Source organism: Panthera onca, chromosome D2, assembly GCF_046562875.1.
Source record: "Panthera onca isolate mPanOnc1 chromosome D2, mPanOnc1 haplotype 2, whole genome shotgun sequence".
In the NCBI taxonomy this organism is placed as follows: Eukaryota; Metazoa; Chordata; class Mammalia; order Carnivora; family Felidae; genus Panthera; species Panthera onca.
In genome coordinates this window covers 14,926,463-14,952,719 of record NC_138349.1, presented here as the reverse complement: position 1 = coordinate 14,952,719, position 26,257 = coordinate 14,926,463, and the positions used below count along the sequence as shown (strand labels likewise).

The 26,257-nt window shown below is 43.6% G+C and overlaps 1 protein-coding gene across 5 annotated transcripts in view; it reads right to left on the bottom strand.

Moving 5' to 3' along the window:
- The window catches only part of GFRA1 (GDNF family receptor alpha 1), a 210,952-nt gene that overhangs the window by 140,083 nt on the left and 44,612 nt on the right, over positions 1 to 26,257 (bottom strand). For 4 of the 5 annotated variants that reach the window (XM_060641398.3, XM_060641397.3, XM_060641399.3 and 1 more), the window contains one exon: positions 8,887 to 8,901. The exons of the other annotated variant lie outside the window; for it this stretch is intronic. In XM_060641398.3, the coding sequence (XP_060497381.2) occupies positions 8,887 to 8,901 (15 nt within the window). The remainder of the gene's footprint in view (positions 1 to 8,886; positions 8,902 to 26,257) is intronic. 5 annotated transcript variants of the gene reach the window in all.

The window sequence follows — 26,257 nt, the reverse complement described above, 5'->3', positions numbered from 1 at the left end:
ACACTGGAGGCATCAGCATCAGGATGAACACCCACAGCACCTACTCCTGGGCCAGCCACCATGACGGCAGAACCTGGGTAATTTTCTGAGCGTAAGGAGCAGAGCAGGACAAGGCTTGCTGAAAAGAGGAGAAAATACTCTAAATAGAGCAATCAACAGATCCAAAGGCACAGAGGTGCGATGGGCATTTTGAAGAGTAGGGGTCAATCTGGTAGAGGCTTATGGAGATGAATGGGACCAGATGGGGGAGGGGTGCCAAGAAATGAGGGTGCCAAGAAATGATCAAGGAGGTCTGGCTTAGTGTTCCCTAGAAGAAAGATGCTTGTCAATTAGTGCCCAGATCCAGCCATCAGCCTAGGAACATGTCACCAAATCCACTGTCAAGTATAAAGAACACATCTCTATCAGCTCACAAACTACATCCCAAAAGAGTGCTTCAGCTATGAAGAAATATATATAAATAAGTCAACTACAACTGTTTGTATGTTCCATGGCTTGCGACAAGCCAGGTTCCAAAAACAAATGAAGGAAGCTTCCTGACTTCTTGGGGTTCACAAGCCCCCACTCCTTGACTGCTGGGCTAGAGAGGACCAGGTGCACCAGAGGTAGCAGGAGGGCATTAGCAAATGGTCACCAGCTGTCTTCATAGGTGCCCCCATTGGCCAGTTGATGAAAGTGGCTGTCACAGGCAAGGCTCCAAGTTAGAACATTTCCTGTGCCTGGAGGGAACAGTGCACTAGCCCAGGCATCTGGGAAGGGGCATCAGAGAGAGAAAGCTAGGGGAAATTGGCAGGTGGATGCAGCCCAAAGAGATAAACAGGCTTAACTTCTCATGAACCTCATGCCCAAATGGAAAACACAGCCTCAAATCTGTCCCCAGAACAAACTCAGCAATTTTAAGGACTGGTCTATCTTGGACCCCAAAAGCAGCAATCAATCAAGGAAGGTACAGGGGACTTTAAGTACTCAACAGCTAGAATATTATAAACAGATCAGTTGTTTCATCCTTGGCCTGCTCAGGCTATGGGAGACAGTACAAATGTCTTAGCTCAGAAACAAGGCACTCTTCAATCAGCCTCCACTCTAGAAAAGACAAACCAACTTAGAAGCTTGCAGAGCTAGAACTAGCCATGGAGTCATGACAGAAAGCTTGGGTCTGATGTGTAAGCAGAGAGGCACCATGATGGACTGATTGCTTGTGTCTCCTTCTCAAATTCATACATTGAAATCTTAACCCCAATGTGATGGTATTAGGAAGTAGGACCTTTGGGAGGTGGTTAGACCATGAGAATAGAGTCCTTATGAACGGGATTAGTACCCTTATTAAAGGACCCCGGAAAGTTCCTTCCCTGCTTCTGCCATGTGAGGACAAAGCAAGATGATGGCTATCTATGAACCAGGAAATGGGCTCTCAGCAGACACAGAATCCACCAGCACCTTGATCTAGGATTTCCAGCCTTCAGAACCATGAGAAATAAATTTTTATTGCTTGATCCCCCACAGTTTATGGTATTTGTTACGGCAGCCCAAAGTAAGACATGTACTCAATAACCTCACCTCTCTGCACCCGTGTCATCATGTTGGGCCTTGGGAAGGGTCAAGGATTTGTGACTGTGTCCCCCCTGGGGTATTCAAAAGCCCATGGACAGCATATTACTGCCAAAAATCAGAACAGCATACTGCAGGACCAGAAATCAAACTACCTAGGTTCAAAACCCTGTCTCAGGAGTTTCACCTTGGGAGCGGGAATGTACGATAAGCAAAGGAAGGAGGCTAGGATGATCCATGTGGTAATGGATTAGAGTCAGAGACTTCAGTAAGAACTGAGGCTTAACACAGATACACCTTGTTACAACTAGAAACAGATATGCATACATCTGTGGGTTAAAATGCACACTTGTATTTCTTTGCTCTGTGACCTGAGAGGGCCTAAAAGAAATGGCACTCCAGTAGCAATGAGCACACCTAGCTCCCAGATCTTGGTTTCTAATATCACCCTCCATCTTCTTAAAGAAATGGCTGAATCTAGGACAAGGGTGAGAAATAAACAAGGTGAGCCTGATGCATCTTACAGTATCAGAAAATATTGCAGAAGTGCTCAACCAAAAATTGACAGGGATATGTCAAAGGGGCACAAGAAGCCTACCGGAAAGGCTCCCAGTGGCCAAAGCAAGAAATTAAATAAAGCTGTACTGCATTATAACCCAAGGTAGAAAATAAATATGCATGACTTCATATCAATCTAAATAAATGATGGAATAAATTAATAAGTGAAGGATAAGAGACGAATCTCCCATGCAAAAGAATAATTTATGTAGTTTCTCTCCCCTCAATGACATGGAGCCTAATTCCCCACTCCTTAACAGTAGGCTATGGATAGATTTCCTTCTAGAGCACACTAGGGAAGGGAGGAGGGAAAGTAGCCTTACAGCGGAGAAGCTCAACAAACACTACTTCAGCCAAGTGATAAAGATCAACATCAATAGTCATAGATCATGTTGATGGTAGATGCCTTTTATATGATGTGATGCCAATGGCACTTTCCTTCTGTGATCTTCCCCAAATCCATAACCTCAGTCTAATTATGAGGGGAGAAAATCACATAAAGTCCAAGAGACGGGCATCCTACGATATATTCCTTAAAACACCAGTACTCCTCCAAGCTGTCAAGGTCATCAACAACAAGGGAAGTCTTGGAAACTGTCACAGCCAAGATGAGCCTAAGGAGACATGACAACCAAATGTAATGTGGTCTCCTGGACAGGATCCCAGAACAGAAAAAGGACATTAGGTAAGAAACAAAAATAACAAGGGAATCTGAATAAGCTATGGACTTCAGTGAATAATAATGGATCAGTATTGGGTCATCAATTGCAACAAATGTGCCATACTAGTGTAAGACATTAAAAACAGGGGAAATAGAATGTGGGGTATATGTGAATTCTCTGTGCTATCTTCACAAAGTTTCTGAACGTCTAAAACTGTTCTATAGAATAAAGCCTCTCAATTAAAAAAATAATTGGCTCTACCGCTCACTAGTTCTAGAACTGTCACTGGGTCGATTCCACTCTGTGCCTCAGTCTTCTCCTCCATAAAGTGGGATTTTTATACTTCATATAATTGGAGGGCAGAGGCTATGAGGACATGTATGCAAAGTTCCTGTTCCAATGCTTGGCATACAGGAGGTACACAAATGTGGCATAATTATTATTACTATTACCATCGTTGTTATCTCAATAAAATAATAATTTAAACTTATTAGCAACCATCTCAACAGAAGGATCTAAAAGTTTCCTTTCACTGATGCGGCGATTTTGAAACACAAGTTACTGGGAGGAAAGCCTCTAAAACTTCACCCCAAGCTCATGCCCTGGGATTGCAATGGATACAAGATGCATCTGTTACAAAGACCCACCTATCCCAAGGTCACCTGGCAGGAAACAGGCCACCTTCCACAGCCCACACCGAATGTGATAAAGCATCCCAGATCGTGTGATTATTTAAATATGGTTATCCTTGCCCTCATACGCCACACACATACACACAAAGTGTAAAATTAAATGGTAACATTGTTCAGTTTGTGCTGGAGAGGCAGATGCATTTCCAGAACGTACAACTCAGAATATTCCACGGGTTCTGGAAAGAATGGGAAATAATATACATACACAGTAAACATGAGCATACGGGAAATGTGAAACAGCCACTTTCCACCATAAAAATGTTAACGCATTTTTCTCATTTGCTAGTTAACACCATATGACGACTTGGAACTTTTACCTGGAAACGGTTAACGATAAATTTAGTTTATTCACCCAAATCCCACACTCACAAAGAAAACAGTATTTCATGACGTGTAACATGACTAGGGGAACCATAATTCATGGCTCAAGGGTCAGAGCTTCAGAATAGATGGGTTTTCTGAGGTGGCTGGGAAAACCTAAGACCCAGCCTCAGCAGTTTGCCCAAGAGTCTGAAATACGCAAAAGAGCTCAAGTCAAGCACATTATAAATGGCAGAGGTATCTGTCACCACAAGCCCACCCCAACAATTACCAGGCTTGGCTGGGCTGCCAGAAACCAAACTATGATTTATTGTTCTCTTCAAATTAGTGAAAGCAACGCCATCCATTGTGAATTCCAGAGCTGATGCTCCAAACTGGCCGTGTGAGTAGGTTCCACTTCTGAAGCCACAGTTCTCTGAACCTTAATTCTCAGCCACTAGGGAAGCCTCTGCATTCACCCAAGTTCTTTAGATAACAGTCGTAACCTGCAGTATGGGATATTTCTGCACTCTATTAACTCAAATCCATGTAAAACCCCTCAAGATAAAGCATCCTCAGGAAGCCACGTGAGGTCAAGGATTCTTCCCAACTCCTTCATTTTACAGGTGGAAATATTGAGGTTACAGGGCAAAGCAAGTGGCTCAATCGCCCCCAGAAAGGCAACCCTGTTGGGAGCCAAATCGAGGTCTCCTGAGCATTTAATACATAACTATGTGATACCTATGATAGACATGTATACGTACACTGGAGAAAGGTGGCTTTTTAAAAATCTAAAGATATGTATAGGAGCATGTTAACGATGCCCTTGATGAGCAAAACCTGCACAGCCTTAAGGAGAGGAGGTGTCAGTTATGGGCATGTTACTCCCCACAGGTAAAGCAAGCAAAAAATGGGACACTCAGTGGAGGCAAGCTGGCCGGAAATGGGGTCGCAGAGACCCACTAAGGGGAATGCTTAGGGCCTGCGGGCAGAACCCTCCCCCCCACCACCTCAGCCCCACCTGAGCCTGCTCAGTGCTCAGCCCTGGTCCCGGTTTTAACTTCTCACACACTGTCCTTATGCATTTGCATAGCAACCAGTATGGCAATTTTTAATGGAAATAGGACCCCACCACTGTTTTGCTTAAAACCCACTGCTGACTTCCTTCCTCTGATCTCCAGACTATATTCCTGCCCTCTTCTCGCTGTTCATTTCACACAACGCTCTTCCTCACTTGTGAGCTCCAGCCACACCGGTTTCCTTCTGGAACACTGGGGTGTTCTTGGCCCATCGGGGTTCCTCCACATCCTCCAATAGCTGGTCCTTCTGGGCACTGTCTAACCGCCCCGTCCAGCCCTCCTGGCCACCAGCACACCCTCCTGTGATTCTGTCTTCACCACACGCATCTCTCAGAATTTATGTTGCTCGTTTATTGGCATGCCGAGCGCCAGTGCCCCCCAAGCTAGACTGTAAGTTCCATGAGCAGAGAGCCTTCCTTCGCTGTCGTGTCCGTCCCCTTATCCTCAAGGCCTAGAAAGTGCCTGGCACATATATACCGTTCGCTGGAAAAACAAGTGCACTATGTTTGAGAGGTATCAAAAATTACTTGAGCCGAAAGAAAAAGCTCGTAAATAGCAAGATCGCAGCTCCAGGTGAGAACTGAGCAGGAGGAAACGCTCTGCCTCCTCGGGCTCAGAGTCTATCAGGGACTTCAGTTCACAGCACAGAGCAGAGAATTAACTCGATGGTGAAGTCTTTATAGTGCCCACTTACACTTTCAAATGCCCTGCTGAGTGGCATTGCTCTGATTTCCAAGCCACTCACTCGGTTTCTGTTCAATTTCAGATTCAAGGTTGAGCTTTTAGAGGAGTATTCAAAAGGTGCTTCAGTAACTTCAAATGAGGTGTGTGTGCGTGCGTGTGTGTGTGTGTGTGTGTGTGTGTGTGTGTGGTCCTGGCTTCATTATTAAACGATTGATATGAAAGTGCTCTAAAACTCAAGATTCTAGACATGTGTGCACATACAGCATTTTCAATTGCATCTGATGTTGGGAAGGCAGTTCTACGGCACTCTGGAATTTCTGAGAGCCATCCAGGGGCACACGGACTCTGCTGTCCACAGAGAACACGGGTCAATTAAGGCTCCTTGAAAATGTAGCCCCGTGGCCCTGGAACTCATCTAGACAGAAGGCCCAGCTGCGGGCCCACTGGTCCTTGACAGTTCCCCATGCCCTGTGGTCTAACCGCCACAGCAAGGGGCTTTTACGGAAGAGAGCAATGTAACGAGCTATAAAATGGCACAGAAGCGGGGGAGAAACACGTCCCCACGTGCACACAGCACGGACACTGCAAAGAAAGGCCCAGCGGTAGCTGCTGAGCCGTCACCTACTATAACAAGATTGATCTGTAGTGAAATAAAAGATAATGCAATCCAGAGGAAATAACTTCGGTTTCCGCTGAGAATGTCTGATGTTGTCAACTTGTGAGGCTACTTCCCTCTTCAGCCCGCCACGGTGCACAGCGGCCCAAACAGGCAGGCACTCCTCGGGGCAGCCAGGCCTCATGCACTCACCGCCTCATGCACTCACCGCTGGAAGAACACAATGGCAAAGCAGCGCCTCCCGCAGCTGCCCGTGACTCCTCAGGCAGGGCCTGGACGCCCACGGCACGGTCAGGAGGCCAAAGACACCCGGAGTTCCCACCGTGTGTGTAGATGAGGCCTCAGCGACGACACGGTGGTTTCTGTTCATCTGAAGCCACGTAGCTTTCTGGCTGTCTATTTCAAGCACCATGCTTGGCCCCCCGTGTTACAAATTAATGGTACAATTCTGGAACAGAGTTTCAACCACAGGAGACATCGTGTAGTCACGTTTTCGACTATCTCTAAGACACAGAACCCTCTGTCTTGGTCTGATGTGACTGTCACCAACACATTTTTTCAAGTTTATTTATTTTGAGAGAGATCGAGAGAGAGAGAGAGAGACAGCATGAATGGGGGGAGAAGCAGAGAGAGAGGGAGGGGGAGAGAATCCCAAGCAGGCTCCACACTGCCAGCACAGAGCGTGATGCAGGGCTCGAACTCACAGACTGTGAGATTATAACCTGAGCTGAAATCCAGACTCTGATGCTTAACCGACTGAGCCACCCAGATGCCCCATCCAACACCTTTTAACTGTCACATCTTACTGAGCATTAATTTCATTGGCAGAATGGCTGGAAGCAAAGGTAAGGAAGGGGCACCAGCTGGTGGGTTCTTTGCTACCATTTCAGAGAAATGTCCCTCCATATGTAACAGTCCTGTAAGGCCGGAGCCATGTAAATTATTCACAAAAGCAAGTTCAATTCTCTGCATTTGAAATCCTGGTAATATCTTACACAGGAGCTGCCGCCCACCATCACGCAGGGCAACGGGCTGCTAGCAGCTTCCGTCTCTGGAAGATGCTATTAAGTCCCGATAGCCAGTGATTTGCAGATGATTATAACTTTTGCTCTGCATATCATTGCTACTGACAGGCAAATCCCATCAATCAAATGGAATGACTGATTATAAAAGGAGCCAAACTTGACATAGGTAGCCTAATAAGCCATTTTTTATACCAACCATGACAACCGTGAATGCTCACAATCGTTCGAAGAAAAGCCAGTTCTGCTACAAGCCTTTTCTCTCCCACTCTCCGGTGGCCTCAGCCCTCATGATCCAGGAAGACTTCCCAAATTCAAGCGCCTCGTGTCTCAAAAGGAGAAATGCAATTCAGCATCGGCTGGTGAGTGGATTCAAGCTCAGGCAAAAAAAAAAAAAAAAAAAAAAAGAAAACCTCTTTTCCTCCCAGAGCGTCACCGTGAACCCCCAATTTGTCAAGGAAGAAGACACATTGCACCGAGGGGCCCCGACAACAGGGCTCCCACTACATCAACAGTCACGGCACCTTTTCAATTTTGCTCATCTCTTAGTCTCTAGCCAAATGGAACTTATTACTTATAGCTTGTTGCGATTTATGAATTATTTATAAAAGTAGGTCTGTGACTCCAGACTCTTAAAAGACAAACACAACAGTCCCCTCATTGTTACCCACAACGGCGCTTCTATCGGAGAGAGCAGGCAGACATTCTCCATAACACACGCTGCATGTTTGGGCTGAAATAATCGTTGTGAAAATATCAAGCCTGTAAGATTATTTGGAAGCTATTTATGGGATGCCTAGATGTATTTTTAAACCAGTGTCTTTTATTCTAAGCCAGCCTTGGATTCAAGAAAGACATAGCAAACACGTGCCACAAACGTATTGCCCAGCTTGAGTATAGTTATGCCCTGCCGATCCTACCGGGTGGTTTCAGACTGTGATCTAAAAAAAAGGGTGGGGGGGAAGAGGCGGCTTCCCCTTAATGTGTGTCTGGCAGGTACAACAAGGCTGTGCCCACGAGCCTCCCTCTGCACCCCAGAGCACAGGGGCTGTGCATCCTCAGTGAGGACTAAAACACACAACCAGAAGACGCAGTTAGACTTCCCATCTCCAACTCCCCAGAACACATGACCTTGGCTGGCAAAACAGATAAGACACTCTATGCCCTCGCCTGGCTCCATCTCTGTCACAGGCACAGCTGGAGGGGTTTCCAGGGACACCTGGGTTGAAGGTGTCATGCCATGATCCTACCTACACCTCCTCTCAGGACAGGGACACATTTCTTTAGCAAAGAAACCTCCACATGGAGCTGGCGTCTGAAGCCCCGCCCAAGCAGCAGGCGGCCCTGATGCAAGAACCCTGAGGGACAGGGATCTTCCATCTGAACCCCCCAGAGACACCTGCTCCTCACCAGCCCCACGCGTCCCAAGCCTACCCGTTCCCTGACAGAGACCCGGCCATGACTCTCCCCGGTGTTCCTGGCCAAACTGTCCAGCCCCCACCCTACCTCCAAGTATGGTCCGGAAGCAGAAGCCGGACAGCAGAGGCCCAGAGAGGCTGATGGCACTTCAGGCCACCTGAAGCTATCATCCTCAGGTGCCTCCTAAAGCCCCCGTGATGAGTCCACAGAGAATGCGAAGCCCCACAACCCTCTGCCCACAGAGGACACCCTTGTTCCCAAACGATCACAGCCAGTGGCAAAGCAGGCAGGCGACAGTGAACTTACCTTGCTGGAAAATATCTGCCAGGAGGGTGAAAAACCAAGGGAAGAGAGGGGAGAGAGAGAGAGAGAGAGGAGAAAAAATATTAATAATGATATTGCAAATGACAATGATGATAATCACAGCTAACATATGTTGACTTTGCTGGGCACTCTTTGTACAATATTTCCCTTAACTCAGAGGCAGTGGTTAAGAGCCCGGGCTCTGGAATGAAACTCTTGGATTTAAATCCTGGCTCAACATTTAACTAACTCTGTGGCTTACATTTCCTAAACCACAAATAGACAGGAGTACTGGAAAGATCAAACAAATTACGTCCTCTGTTTTAAGAGCTTACATCAGTGACCAGCACGTAGTAAACATAGAGAATTTGGTGGTTATTATTAAAATTAATATTATTATTTTTCACAACCACCTTTTAGAGTAGGTTGTATTCTCATCCTTATTCAGCAGATTGGGGAAAACGAGACCATGGAAACTCATCCAAGGCCACAGAGGAGGAAACAATCGACTGGGGATTGGACCCAAATGTCTGATTCCAAAACCCCATCTTCTCACCCACTACCAAGTGCTTGCCTGGTTTACAAGTAACACAAAAACAACGCCACACAAGAGAATAAACAGAGGAAGGCTCTACAAGTATACTACGGTTCCCTATTTAAATCAAAGAGAAAGACATTTGTATGAATTCTCCATATGTAACTCACGACTAATAATGCCACATCTTCCTATTATCCTAGGTCAAAGTCTCTTAAAAGGTGAAAAACTGTGACTTTATTTTTTTTCAACAATTACTTGAGAGGCCATATAGCAAGCACTATGTCTAGTACTGGGAAACATACAGGTAACAAAAAGCATAAACAAACAGTCACTAATATCCCTCTACTGGTAACCACTGGCATGCCTTCTACCTTACATTTGTTTCTTCCTGTTTTTAATCTTCATAGAAATGCACTCACACTGTCTGCCTTTTGCTCCGCAGTGACTGTGGGAATCATCCACACTCCACACAGCATATCACTCATTCTCACTGCTATATACTATTCCACTGTGTGATTATATCCTAAGTTATTTTCCCTTTGTAATGTTGATGGATTGTTTTCAGTGTTTGACAATTAGGAATTGTGATGAATATCTTTGTACATGTCTTTTGGTGAACATTTATGCATACGCCAGGTCCTTTCTGATATCTTTTTAAAAAAAAAAAGTGTTTTAATGTTTGAGAGCGAGCGAGAGAGAGAGCGGGGCGGGGCAGAGAAAGAGGGAGACACAGAATCTGAAGCAGGCTCCAGGCTCTGACCTGTCAGCACTGAGCCCGACACAGGGCTTGAATCCACAAACCACGAGATCATGATCTGAGCTGAAGTCGGACACTCAAAACGATTGAGCCACTCAGGCGCCCCTTTTCTGACATCTCATATGTGCATTCAGGCTCATTCTGTTCTCAACATCTCAGATGTGCATTCAGGCCCATTCTGTTCTCAACTGCCTCCCAGTCACCCCAAAAGTTCTCTCATCTGTTCATATTTCTCATTCAGTAACTTAAGGTCGAATACAGTGCTGGTAGGAACACAGCACCACCCAGACATGAGCCCGCTCCTACCCTGCTAATGGGGTGGTAGGCAGGTACAAAACTTCTGGAAGATAGCTTGACGATATGTAAGAAAATGTTAAATATATAGTTCTTGACCTGATAGTACCACTTCCAGGAATTTAATCTAATGAAATAAGTAAAGGTACAAAATGAGTCTATAAGGACGTTTATCACAGCATTGTGTATACTGGCAAAACAGTGATTTTTGCCTATTTATCTACAGGGAATCAAACCAAAAATAATTTATCCCACAAAATGGATTATGGTGCAGCCATTGAAAATCTTTATTTAAAGACTTTGATTACTGTTGAATGAAAAAAAATCAGCCAGCAACAGGGAACACGTGTCCCGAAACCACTTACGAATGCGTACGCAAGCATGTGCGAGCGTTTATCTCCATGAAGAAAGACCATCATGGAAATGTTGGTCTTTGGGTGATGGGATCTGGGGTCACTTTTTGAAATCCTATGTAAGCATTTCTGTACGACTTTAATTTGTAACACTGACCATGCCTTACGTCCATAATCCGAATTTTAAAACTTTATTTTCATACTGGAAACTAAAGAAGAACTGGACCATCAACATCTACATTTGCCACCAGGAGCTACACATCGGCTCCTACGAGGTCACAGAGAGTGGAGAGCCCATAAAAGGTGCAGATGAGATGCACACCTGAGTGGATTAAACAGACCGCAAGGAGGGGAATACCTGTGGGAACGGTCTTCATTCCGCTGGCGTAGCTGTGACCCTCGCGAAGGGTGTCGTTCATACATAATACACACACTCCCAAGGGCATACGCAGGCTGTGGCACAGCTATGTCAGGTTGCAGGCTCACAGGACCCAGGCAATTGGCTGAAACACCACCCTATCCCTCACGCTCACGAAAGCTAATTGGGATGTAAATGGGCATATCGGTGCCATTCCAGGACAACTTCGACTCTGCCCTAACTTATATACACTATCTATTATTTTCTAACCTCCGTCATTCATCATTGGTACAAGTTCCGACACGGCAGCGGAAGGACGGCACTCACCCGCCATGCCTCAACATTGTCCGGAGACTGTGAGAAGGACCATGCGCAGCTCCCTAAATATACCCATCACATGCATCTGTTGCCTGGAACACGCAGTCCATACCACCCACCCTCGGACCAGCCTGCACACCTGGAGTGGCTCTCCTCCTCAGCCTTCAAATGTCACAGCCACTGTGAAGCCTCTCAGTGCCTATCCCCACAGAGAGGGAAGTCTCTGTTTCCACCTCTCTGCTCCTAGAGTAAATTGTGCACTTTGCAATTATAGCTCATCTTATAGTTCGTTATTTATATAGCCCACAAGCTCCCGAGGACAAGAGTCATGGGTCTTAATCACCTTTGTGGATCCTCAATGACTGGCATGGTATGAGCCCACACAGGAGGGAAGGAAAAAGGGCTGGTGTGTCTTAGCACTCATCTGGTCCAACCCCTTAATTTGCAGAGGAGGAAACTGAGTCCCAGAGAAGGAGATATTTCCCAAGGTCACACAAGGCACTAAAGATTCAGCCAGGACTACATGAGATTCATTTAACCTTAATGAAGCACAAAAGCTCATCCCTATTATTAGCAAAGTACAAATTAGAGATTTATCATTCTCCTCTAATGAATGCAGACAAAAATTTCCAACCTTGAAAATATCAGTGAAATAAGATTAGTCTTTTAAACACGGATCCAGTCTCGACATCCGTCCCCGATCCTCAACCTCCTATCCATGGCTTTTGACAGGGAGCACTTCCTTTGAAATTCAGTAGTGATTTGAATCACTGGAAAGTATCAGTGGGCAGGGAGGGAGGAAATTCAGGCAGGGATTTAGTGACCTTATTCCTTCCCGTTTCATTGTATATTTCACGCTTTAGCAGACAAACCTGCATAGAGTACTACTCATATCCTCTATTCCAAGAAACACTCTTGAATTTTGTATAAGCTATTTAAAATTAAAAAAAAAAAAAACCTTTTTCAGCTTCATTTACATTTTGCACCTTTTTATTCAAATGTAAATTTTAATAAACACCAGTATAAATATTGCAACAATTTTGCACATGAGTTATCTTGTAATTTACACTCTAAATTTATGTCTTTTGTAGTCTGTGGCATAAATCATTCCGCTCTTAGCATTAGTTAGCTCTTTGCTCTGTATAATAATGGCTTGGGTACCTTCTTTAAAGTTTCACTTGTCTAGACTGAAACAGCCATCCAGGCTCAGGCTCCAATGATTCACGGGCAGAAGAACAGAAAGTAAGTGAGAAGACTGTAAATCCTGTGCTGTTTGGCTACGTTTTACCTCCCCCAAATTCTGGACCTCAGAGGGTATTAGCTACAGGAATACTCTTACCACCTTCATGTCCATCACCCCTAATCCCCAAGCCATAGGGACTAGTCACTTATAAAACTCAAAAGGCCCTCACATTTGAGTGACGTATTCTCCTTTTAGTGTAACCAATCACTCAGAATTATCTGGGAGTCAATCACTTACACACTCTGCACTTGAAGTTCCTTGCTGATGAGCTGGAGATCTTTTAACACCCACACCCTGGTGTTGGGCAGGTTCAGTGGGATAATTTACAGACACATTCTCCCGTCAGCTGCCGTTAAGAATCACTCTGAGAGTGAGACTCAGTGCCATCCTTCCTGCTTTCCCAGGAATGGGAAATCACACAAGCACGGGGCTGGGAGTCACCAGCACCCACCCAGCCACAGTCAGGTTGAGCCCAAAGGACACTAGGGACACTTGTGCAGAGGAAATAAACTCCTTCAGACAAAGGTCTGCTCACACTCACTCCCCTCAATCAGTCACAGGAACAAAGAAAGCCTGTTCTCCAGCCCCAGCCCCACCCCCACCCCCCGGAGCCATTCTGGTCCTATAGATAGATGAAAGGCCATGTGTAAGATGGCGACTCAGATGTGGGGAGAAGAAAATAAAAAGGAGCTCATATTTGTCTTTCTTAGCTGGATGCCCAGTTTCTTCCGTTAGGAATGAGCATCAAGGGTACTTGTCCCCCTCCCCCACAGTCACTGAGAGAATTCACACCCTAGAGTTCTTTAATGCACTGAGTCCTCCAGAGACAGGGGCCATAAAAAGACTGGATTACTTATTATTATTAATAAGTTATGGCAATTAGACTGGGTGATTCCTAAACGTTGCTGATTAAAAACTTTCTTGAGTGCCTACTCATCCACATGGCTAGTGTTTACCTCTATTAAAAATGATTTAACTACACTCTGGGTGAACCCCTCTCCTGCGCCTGGGTTAATAATTAGCAGTGCACAGAGCCACGCGGGTTAAGTGAGTTGGCTCTCCTTTATTTATCTATTGCTTTATTTTATGAGGAGAACTGGATGGCAGTCTCATTGCCCATTGAGCCTGCTAGGAATAATTTACTATTTCAATCCACAATCCACGGAGATGGTTAGAGAAAACTTCACTATTATTACAACATCAGACTCAGCCCACGCCCCACGGCACTGAAGATATGCCAAACAGAGAAAGTGTGCCTGACTTTCACGAGACGGGGGGAGGTAAAGTTACCAGTTCTCAAACAATGTAATCATACTACTCTCTCAATTGTGCTTTCTTTTCTAGGTTAAATTATATATGAGGGGAGTTTAGTTTCTTGAAAATGCATGCACTTAACTCCCATTTAAGAAGTCTCACCTGGGGAGATAGCTGTCTTGTGAGTCCTCCTGTGGTTTGAGCTACAGAAAGAAAATTCTCTTTCAAGTACAAGTGCTTTTACAGTAAAGCACTGCAAATTTTACCGGGACCCAACTAACCAGGGGCAAAGGGAGAGACATAGAGAACAGCTGAAATGAACACTGCTTCCTCGAATGGGGTGAGGTACACCATCAACCAAAATCAGCTTCAAGATCAGCTGAGCTCTCCCTTCGCCAGATTTCAAAAACCAGATTTCAAATACATCAATAGGAAGGGCAACTAGAATTCAGTCTCCGTATTTCTATAAAACTCTGTGAATGAAGAGAATCCTTTCTTTTCTTTGTTGAAAAGTGGGCCCACCAATGCCTCCTCTCTTGTCGAATACCAGCACTCCAGAATAGCTGTGCTGGACACTCACAAAACTGAGGTCCAAAAATGGCAGGCGTGCTTCCCAAGGAGAGCTGGGTTAACTCCTTCTCTCCCAAATACAATCCAGTGTCATGTTACCGCATAACCATGGCCACTGGATCCCATGACCTAAGACTGGGCCCTGGCCCCTCGACCAGATGGAAACCAAGGAGGAAACCTCTCGCAGACTATGTTCTCATCTAGAAGACAGGGATGGGAGAGAGAAGCTTCTTCTCTCCCCTGCAGCTATCACGAGGATCAAGCTGGAATAATTTAAGCAAAACAGAGGACACGGACTTTAGCATCAAATAACACTAAGTTCAAATCCTTGCTAGTTCACCATCCTGGCTATCTTGGGCTGGCTATTTAAGCCCTCTCTCCGGGTCTTGGTCTCTTCATTTAGAAAACGGAGATAATAAAACTTTCGTTTAGAATTCAAAGGGACAACCCAGATACATGGAAAACAATTAGCACAGAGTAGCTGGTTTACGGTACACGTTCAATAAGTGAAAGTTAATGTTATTATAATAACAAGCAGTAGAACAGGACAGCAAAGAGCTCAGGTCTCGAAGTCAGAGCTGGTTCCACGTCTGACTGTGCGATCTTGGGAAAATTACTTTAACTTCCCCAAGCCTTGCATTTCTCATCAGCAACACGCAGATGATAACAATAGCTAATTTCTGTGCTACCTCATAAATTGCTATGGAGATTAAATGAGTAATGCATATAAAAATTCACAATAACTGGTACTCAGAAATATTCTATACATTGTAGGATTATTAGTCAACACACATATATTGATTGCTTACCATTTGAAAAGACTTTGTGACTTATATAGGACTGTAAAAGTATCAGAAGAGAAAAAAAATCCATTAAAATAAAATGATCGTTTTAACTCCTTATTGTCATGCAGCTATATGCCATCAAGAAACTCTGGAGCAATTCCCCCCCTAATGAATGAATGATTTTTGATGTTTTATGTCAGAGACCGAGATCCAGTAACATCCTGATGATCTAAAGGGTTGTGATTAAAACCCAGAAATTGCAGAAAGCCAGGCCTGGTCTTTCTTTATGGTGCCACTCACCCCTCTGACGTTGCCTAGCTCCTCTGGACCTGTCATTATTTCTCAAGGCCACGATGTAAAGGGCTCATGCAGCCCTGCCCTGGGCTTTCATCCATGCTTGAAGCCATGCTCCATGAGGCCCAGGGTTCCAAGAAGGTAGGGACTGCATGGGGGCAGCGGAATTGAGACCCACTCTGCCAGGGGTCTCAATTGAGACCCACACTGCCAGGGACAGTGGAGTTCTATGAAGAATTTTCCTTAAAAAAAATGGGGGGGGGTTGCTGCTTTATTAAATAATTTTTTAAGTTTGAATACAATAAGCCACTTAAGCTCCTTCCTATCCAGGTGCAAGTCTGTGCTCTCCTGGAGCACAGCCAGAGCAAAGACTCCTCCAGAGCTCCTGGCTTGGCCTCAATGGCACCACACAGGAGCTGTGATTAGTTTTCTGCGTCTCCAAAGCCAGACAGCTCAGGCAGCCCTGTGGCCACACAGCCCATTTCCATGCTCCCCCGGTTCCCCCCAGGCACACTCAGGCGGCTCAAACTGAACACAGCCCTGTGATTCTTGGTTATTAAGCACTAGCTGCAAGGCCTCACTCCTCAGTCTCCAGCCCTCGATGCCAAAAACTAGCCCATTCTTTCATGCAGGTGGGCCTTGTATCTCTCCCCCTCTTTCTTCTCCGTCTCACTCTGGATGCAGGCTAGGGAAAGTTCTATGGTTTTCCTTGCTCCTGGCCTCTCCTCACCTTGTATCATGTTGGAAACGAAGACCAATACTTAGCCCGTCATTGGCGTACCTCTGAAGGCACATGGCACTCAGTAAACATCTTTTAGTATTTGTGAGTCAGAAAAGAAATTTTTTAAAGCCCTGAAGTAGCTTCCTGCTACATTTTCTAAAGAATGTGCTACCAACATCAATCTTAGGCCGTGTGCCTGTAACACATCACCCTGCACTGACTTGGGGAAGGCAGTGCACTCAATGCAAGCTAGAAAGTCCCTAAGATTTTTATGACATGCTATCCTTAGTATATCTCATTCCTAGCACAGAGGGATAAAGCTCTTAACTACTGAAAGAACATAAAAAAATAGATTTAGGAATAATACTTTTTATGATTGCATTCTGTATACTGTGAAAGTTATGTTCAAATCTGCTAGTACTTTATGGTGCTGATAAAGTAGAACAGTATGGCTTCCCGGGTAACAGTGTATTTTATATCCATTTAAAATGTTTTCTCTTAAATTGAATTACTTTTTGAGTAATTATAATAAGACTAATCTGGGCTTAATGAATTCATGTACAAATACTTTAGACTGCATTATTAAAACCTCTATGATATGAAACTATATTAAACTCAATCCCTCTAGCAACCAATGTTTTTCTTTGAAAAGCATACATGACTTTCTCTGAATTCTTTTAAATCCGCTAACTGAGAAATCATAAGAAGCCACATTAAAAGCTCGAACAACGGAGTTCGATAAATAATATTGTTCGAATTTCCCTAAACTTACATAATTGAGTATTAATTGAGGGGGGGATCACAGAAAGTATTTTTTATTAAGCATCCACATATGCAAAGGGCTGAAGCATCAGTCCACCTTCCAGAAGAAATCAGTTTGGCTCTGATTAGCAATGCTATAAGACCATTATTGCTAAAAAAAAAAAAAATGAGCCTGCGGCAATCAAGCCTTATGTTCTAAAAAGTCTCCAAACACAATAGTCTAAATATCTGGGTTCTAGTTCACACTCGAGGCAAAACCACTCATCTTCTCTGGGATTCAGTTCCTCTAGCTACAAACCGGTTTGATCTCTGAGGTCCCTTCCAGTTCTAAAGCATGATGGTTTTAAGTTTAAAATTACACACACTATATCAAATGGGCTCTTATTGCATACTGCTAATTCGTCATCTTATCCACGCTAAATTACATTCACAGAAAAAAAAAAATTTCATTCCCTGCAATTCACATACATCCACAAACACATCCATAATACAGCTGGTGGTTTCAAATTTATCCCAAGATATTATCTCGGTAGAGCATTTTTCCCATTACAGATAAATTATAAACCATCTGAAATCTTTAAGGTTCTCATGCCTTCCTGAATCAATTTCTATGGCCCCCACCCAACATAAAAGATGCTCTTTCCAAGCCAACTGGGTAACTTCATCACCCATGCATTCCTCAGGCAGGTCTCCAAGCGCCAGGCTTTAACTGGATTGGTTGCCCAGTTTTCTAAATTCAAACTAGATATTTATAGATGTCCAACAGGATAAGTCTCTCTCTTTGCCAGGTGATCATTACCAGGATAGACAACTTTAAAGTAAACATAAGACAATGGCCATCATCATTATTCTGATGGGTTGGCACAAATTACTATCAGGAGAGCTCCCAGGAGCCAGAGACAATTAAAGTCTGAGTTCAGAGAAGCCGCCCCCAACATCAAGCATTGCTGATTAGGATGATTTGGGAAGTAAATATGCTTCGGCAAATTGGCCCACGTCTTCAAGGAGGAGGTTCGGCCACGCAATACACTCTGGCCCAACCTCAGTTTCAGGAGGTACAGGTTCTGGCCTGGCTCTACCATAATTCCTCTTCATAAATGTGGACAAGCCATTTAAGTGCTCTAGATCCCAAAGATGGTTGGACTGGAAAACTCCTGCAGTCCTTTCCGGGTCTACAGTTCTATCTTGAACATTCCTGAAATCCTTCCTAGGGACTCTGCCATGCACCCCCAACCACCTGCACATCTCCCTGGTGTACTAATACATACCTGTCCTTTTCTCTCTCTTCCTCTGCAGCTAAGCTGAAAGCACCATGATGTTCTGTCCATTGAAGTCCCAAAGTCCAAGGCAAAATATCAGAGTGTGGTAGACACATCTTAACGTTAATAATAACTGATATGTCTTCAGAGCCTGCAGTAGATCGCCCACTATTTCAAGTTCTTTACACAGACTGCCTTAATCCTCTCAGTCACTCTAAAAGTTAGCTATCATTATTACTCTCATTTTACATATAAAGAAACAGAGGCTCGCGGAGGTTAGCTAAAGTTACCGAAGGTCACGGGGAAGCAAGTGATCTGGGATTCGACCCAAGCAGTCTGGCTTCACAGCCCAACTCTTAACCACGGTGCTACACTGTGTCTTAATGAATGCCCCCAACTGTCCCTCCACACGAAGGACAACAGTTAAAGTACCTCATTCCCTCAAACACCCCCAGGGAGTTAACTTGAGCCCTATCCATAATACCTTTTCATATCTAAACTCCCCTGTTTCTGGAACCCCAACCACATTTTTTTCTCTGCCTTTATCGTCATATGGATTTGGAGTCCAATTGCAGAAACCACCTAGGTGAGCCCTGACTTTTTAAAAACATTACAAATACTCTTTTTTGAAAAAAAAAAATGCAACTATCTCAGTAGGTTTATGGCAACAGCTAAGGTAAGATAAGGACACGGGGACAAGACGCAGAGCCAGATGAAAAGAGAAGAATTCCAAGAAGAGGTCAAGGGAAGGGAGGACAGTCCAACACAAGGACATACACCTGAGCTACAGAGACTCGTGCACCTAATGCAGCTGTCATCCTTCTAGGATTCGGGAAGAGGAGGAAGTGGGAGGTGGGGGGACAGAGGGAGAGTGGCGGGGGGGGGGGGGGGGGGAGCCAGTGCTGGCAGGACACATATGGGCTCTGGAGTCCCAGTGCCTGAGCTGTGACCCTGGCTCTGCCACCAGCAAAGTTAGCTGCCCTCTTTAAGGCTCCGCATCACCATCCAATACAATGGGAATCACAGAAGCTTTTAGGAGGATTAAGACACATCCATTCCCTAAAGCCTTTAAAAAAATTTCTTTTAATCTTTATTTATTTTTGAGACAGAGAGAGAGAGCATGAGCAGGGGAGGGGCACAGCAAGAGGGAGACACAGAATCCGAAGCAGGTTCCAGGCTCTGAGCTGTCAGCACAGAGCCTGACGCGGGGCTCGAACTCACAAACCGTGAGATCATGACCTGAGCCGAAGTCAGACACTTAACCGACTGAACCACCCAGGCGGCCCTAGCCCCTAGAGCCTTAACACAGCACCCGGCACACAGAAGGCACTTAGTAGAAGCAGGGAATAGAGGAATAAAATGTACTCGCTTGGATCTAAAAGCAAAAAGGCTACTCCCCATGGCCACCAGCCCCCTGGCATCGAATGATGCAGCCCAGGGGAACAATAGGAAAAAACATGTCCAGCAAAGGGGCATTCATTCTCTCCTAGTCGTACTCATTCCTGAGGAAGCAGGATCAATGTTTATTATGTGAGCAAACATTAAACCCTAAAGTATTGCCCCACACTCTCTATCACATAAATGCTAGTATTTTGCAGAGGGAGGTGGGAGCGAGTAATTAAATGTGCACCATAGGCACTCCATGAATCTTTCAGAGCGCGGGTCTTTCTTCTGGAAAGCAGTACATTTGTTTGAAGTCACCCACTCACAGGCTCGGTGTAGATAACGTGGCTCCTCTCTCTTCATGGGCCCACGTTCTGGCCGCACACGGAGGGACCTCACACTGGGCTGGGCTCTTCTACAATAGAACCGGGCATTTCCAAGGGGCAGAGGACCCAGAGAGCTGAGGACACCTTTTAAAAAACCTCTGCGGCTGTCAATTTTTATCCTTGTGAAGAAGAGCCGGCGAGCAGTAAATGTTGTTACCACACATCATACCCCACTGAGTAGCTTTTCAAAAGGAGAAGGGGAAGTTCGCTTGGCAGTTTAAGATTCTTTTAAACCTGTACGACATTATTCACTGGCTCAACACAGTCATGAAATGTAAATGTCATTTTCACGAAGGATTTGTGTGGTTGGCTTGCCCTGAAAAAAGGATTCCAACATCTTACAGAGCTTAAGAAATTTTAAGCATGCTTTCTATACACACACACACACACACACACACACACACACACAATACATGTATATGTGTGCACACACACATACGCACACACACACATACATATACATACATAGATATGTATACATGCATTTTTTCCAGCATCATGGTTATTATTCTTCAAGTCCAGAATCTGGCTTCTAGTTCTAGCTCTGCCCCTAACTGGTCATGGCTGGTACCTAGTCCCTCTTGGAATGCCTCAGTTTCCTCACCTGTAATTGAGGATAAAGCAGCCTTCATTATGTCATCAAGGAAAACATAAGATAATGGATGCAACTGCACTCAGAAAAAATAAACTTAAATTTTCTGATGCTTTGTTAGTGTTCACTGAAGCTGATACACTATAATGAACAATCAGTGGACCTATAGGAAACTAAAGTCCAGATCCTACAGGAAGCTTACAATAAAAGAAGCATCAGACACGCTCAAGGCAAAAGTGTTAAATTCTACAGGAAGAATAAAACAGAACAGTGAAGAAAAGAGATATTTCAAGAACGGGACTTCATGGACCAGATACAAGCTGAGTTGGATGGTGAAGGGCAGTCCTAAACAAAGTCAACCTTTGCGGAGCCTTTATTTCTAAGGACTTTACCTAAATATTTAATATAATACTTCCCGAACTCTGTGAATGAAATATCATCCTCATCCTCTTTTAAATAGTAAGTTAATTTGCCAGAGATCCCACCGGCAATCACAACTGTAGGACACTCCTTCGTCACTACTGCGCTGAAGAACTCTGAAAGGAAGAAATGAGAGAAAAGGAACCAACAGGACAAGTGACTCAGAAAAAACAAAATGGGCTCATGAGAAGTCAGAGAAGACCTAAAGAAGTAAAGATACATGCTGTATTCATACACTGGAAGGCTCAGTAATGTCAAGATATTGGTTCTCCCCAAATTGATCTATAGATCCAACAGGATCCCAATAGTAATTCCACCAGACTTTTTGTAGGAAATGATTAGCCAATTCTAAAATTTATAAGAAACACTGGTACCTAGGATAGGCAGCAGTCTTTAAAAAAAAAAAAAAGGCAAAGTCAGAGGGCTGACACTACTCAACTCCAAGACATATAATAAAGCCACAGTAGTCAACACAGAGTGTTACTGGCATTAAGACAGACAAGTCGATCAATAAAGCAGAACAGGGAGCCCAGAAACAAACCTGCATTTTTACAATCATTAGATTGTTGACAAAGGAGTCGATTCAATCCAGTGGGGAAAGGCATGTATCTTTAACAAATGGCACCGGAACATCCATATGGAGAAAAATAAACTTAGACTCCTACTTCTCACCATACACAAAAATTCATGATAGATCTTAGACCTAGAAGTAAATGCTAAAACTATAATGTTTCTAGAAAAAAACATAAAATATTCTAGTGACTTGGGAGTACATAGAGATTTCTTAGATAGTACACTGAAAGAAATGGCAATAAAAGAAAAAATGAATTCAATTTCATCAAATTTTAAAACCCTGCTCAATAAAGAATGCCATTAGGAAAATGAGTAATAAGCGATTTTGGAGAGAAATATTCACAAATCCTGTATCTAACAAAGATCTGGCATCCAGTATTTGTAAAGAACTCCTTCAACTCGCTAATAAAAAGACAAACAACCCAACATTTTAAGTGAGTAAAATATCTGAACAGACACTTCACAAAGTGATCAATAAGCACATAAGAAAAGTGTCCAACATCATTAGTCATAAGGGAAATGCAAATTAAAACCACAATAATATATCACTATGTACCCACCAGAATGGTTAAAATTAAAAAGACTCACAACATCAAATGTCAGTGAGGATTAATAAATGGCATCTGAAACTCTCCTCCAATTGCTAGTTGTAGTGTAAAATAGCATCACCTCGGGGCAAGATCTGGTAATTTCCTATAAAACTAAACATATACCTACACCATGATCCAGCAATTCTGCTCCTAGGGATTCACTCAAGAGAAATGAAAATACAGAGCCACGAAAACAACTTGTACGTAAATGTTCTTAACAGTTAGAAATAGTCCACAGGTCCATCGATGGGAGAATGGATAAACAGATGTGAAGTATGTTCATACAACAGAATACTACTCTACAATATAAAAAAATGGAATTAGTAATATACACAACAACATGAATGAATCTCATTAATATAATGAGCAGAAGTCTTACACAAAAGAATACTTATTGTGTGGTTTCATGAATATAAAATTCTAGACCAGGCAACTTAATTGATAGTTGAAAAAATGGCAATACTCCCCATACTGATCTACAGATTCAGAAAAAATCCTATCAAATCCAGCTTTCTTTGAAGAAACTCGAAAGCAGATTCTAAAAGTCCTATGACATCTTAAGGGATCTTAAAGAACCAAAACAGTCTTGAAAAAAGAGGACAAAGTTGGAACACTCATACTTCCCAACTTTAAAACTTCCTACAAAGCTACAGTAATCAAGACATGTGTAATGGGTATAAAGTTAGACACACAGATCAATGGAATGGAATTGAGAGCCCAGCGAAAAATCCTCACTCACATTTATGATCAACTGAATTTTGAGAAGACAATTCAATGAGGGGAAAAAATTTTTTTCAACTAATAGTGATGGGGCGGCTGAACAGCTACATGTAAAAATTGAAACCTTGTTTCGTACCATATATAAAAGTTAACTCAAAATGGATTAAAGATATAAAACTCTTAAAAGAAAACATAGGGATAAACCCTTGTGATTTTGGATTAGACAACAGTTTCTTTCTTTTTTTTTTTTTTAATTTTTTTTTTTTAACGTTTATTTATTTTTGAGACAGAGAGAGACAGAGCATGAATGGGGGAAGGGTCAGAGAGAGAGGGAGACACAGAATCTGAAACAGGCTCCAGGCTCTGAGCTGTCAGCACAGAGCCCGACACGGGGCTCGAACTCACAGACGGCGAGATCATGACCTGAGCCAAAGTCGGCCGCTTAACCAACTGAGCCACCCAGGCACCCCGACAACAGTTTCTTAAATATGACAAGAAAATCGTAAGCATTGAAAGAAAACACAGACAACCTGAACATCTGCAAAATTAAAAATTTTGTGTCTCAGGGAGCATCTCCCTACTTGCTAGATAAAATGTCGACCAATTCATGAGTCACTTAATAAAGCCAATTACATCTTCAAAAAAATTATGTCTCAAAGGGCACCATCAAGGAAGTGAAAAGACAACTCACAAAACTATGGAAAATAATTGCAAATTACATATCTGATAAGGCATTTACATCAAGACTATGCAGAGAACGATTACAACTCAAAAATAGAGACCAATAACCCAATTAAAAGAGGCAAAAAACCTAAATAAAAATTTCTCCACAAGAGGGATACAAAGGGCCAATAAGAACCTGGAAAGATGCTCAACGTCATTAGGCATCAGAGCAATACAAATCAAAACCACAGTGATAGAACACTTCATACCCACTAGGATGGCTATAATCAAAAAGACAGGCAATAACAAGCGTTACCAAAGATCAGGAGAAACCAGAACGCTGCTGGGAATGTAAAAATACAGACTCTGGAGAAGAGTCTGGCAGGTCCTCAAATGGTTAAATACAGAGTTACCATATCATCCAGCCAGACCAGTCCTCCGTATACACCCAAAAGAAAGGAAAACATATCTGCACAAATACTTATACACAAATGTTCACAGCAGCATTAGTCACAATAGCCAAAAAAAAAAAAAAAAAAAAAAAAAAATGGAAACAATCCCACTGGTCCTCAAACGGCAAATGGATAAACAAAATGTGGTATATCCAAACAATGGGATATTATTTGGCAATAAAAAGGCAGGAAGTAACTAATACATGCTACAATATGGATGGATCTTGAAAACCTCATACTTGAAAGAAGCCAGTCACAAAGGAGCACATATTGTATGGTCCCGTTTACAAGAAATGTCCAGAACAGGCAAATTTAGGGACAGAAAGCAGATTAATAGTTACCTAGGGCTAGAAAGGATGAGGGAGTGGGGGATAACAGCTGGGTTTCTTTTCTGGGCCATGGAAATACTCTAAAATTGACTGTCTGACAGATACACAACTCTGTGAATATGCTAGAAATCACTGAGCTGTACTTTAAATGAATAAACTGTATGGCATGTGAATTATATGTCAATACAGCTGTTTGAAAAAAGAGTCCTGGGCTGGGACTGTATTTCCAATGACGAGTTATGCCAACCTCTGCCGCTCGGGCCCACAGCTAGGCAAGCCAATCTCATAACTGCAGTCAGCTCTTCATCATGAACACATCTAAATAACCTCGCTCAGGTGCTGGCACCACACTGGGTACCAAGAAAGGTTGGCATAGACGAAAGACTGCATCCCTTCTTCTCGAGGAATCACAGCCCAGTGCCTCGGTCTACACCGACCCCTGCGTGGCTGTTGAGTACTTGACCGTGGTGAGTCTGAACTGAGATGTGTTCTAAGCGTGAAACAGACACTGAATTTCAAAGACTCTTTTCAAAGAGAAAAAAAGTAAAATAGTTAACAGTCGTTTATACTGAATTACATGCCGAAATGATATTTTGGGTAAACTAGGTGAAAATGAAACGTCAAAATGAATTCACCTGTGCTTTTTTTTTATATTTTGAATGTGGCACAGAAATTACAAATCACATGTGTAGCTCAGTACTACTGGGGAGTACTGGCTTAGATTTTTAAATACAAATAAATCATCAAAACTTTCCTGATCCCCAGTGTTTTAGAGGATTGTTTTACGCAGACTTCTAAATGGTGATTAACTTTGAAGTCCACTCAGCAGTTATAAAATGCCTGCTGCTGTGCAATTATGGAGGCACAAAAGGTTCCTTGTGTGCTGCCCTCTGTCAATTGGTCCCTTGGACGAGAGTCGAAGATGCTCGGCATGGCCTTTAAGCATTGGTGTGCCCGAGTCTTTACAAAGCACAAATGTTTCCCAAATAAGGCAGGCCCAGAAAACTTCGTCTGAACTCTTTAAGACTCATGATCAAAAGGGCTGCCTTTTAAAATGATTAAAGACCAGACTGAGATGACAGACCCCCCCATTCACAGAAGGAAGACTTCTCCTCAGAGGGGTTTCATCTAAAAGGGGCTTTGCATATCATCTGGGAGGGTTCCCCTGTGCGCTCCTCACTTGTGAACTCTGAATTGTTTAGGGAGGTCTCTGCTTCTCCTTCTCCAAGTCCCTCTTGCATCCCCATGTCCAGGACAATAAGAACAGAGCCTGTGAGGCAGAGGCAAGCTCTAGATCTCTGGCCCTGGAGAAATCCAGAGGTATGTCTGTGCCCCAAGAGAGGAAACGGAAATGGATCTCAGTGATAAAAGATGGTGTCACCGGGCGGCCGAGCAAAGACTCCTACCAACACGTCTGGTTGCTTCTTCTCTCTCCGGCCAATGCCCAAAGGACTGTGTCAACTGGTGCTTCGGTTCCCACTCTCTGGAGTTAAGAGAGCAGATCTGGAGGTGAAGGTACATGGCCAAAGCTGTTAAGTGGCACCGCCATGATTCTAACTCGACGCCTCCTAATTCCAGAGCTACTGTCTTTAATAAGCCAGTGCGCTATACCATCAGTCTCTCATTCCACAAACACTACTCCCTGTGGCTAATGCAGAGGGACTACATTAGGGTAATTTTTTTAATGATGTGCGAACTAGACTCCTGCCTCCTCAAACAAGACACTCTTCAATTCCTGCAGCTACTTTTGCTCAGAATCT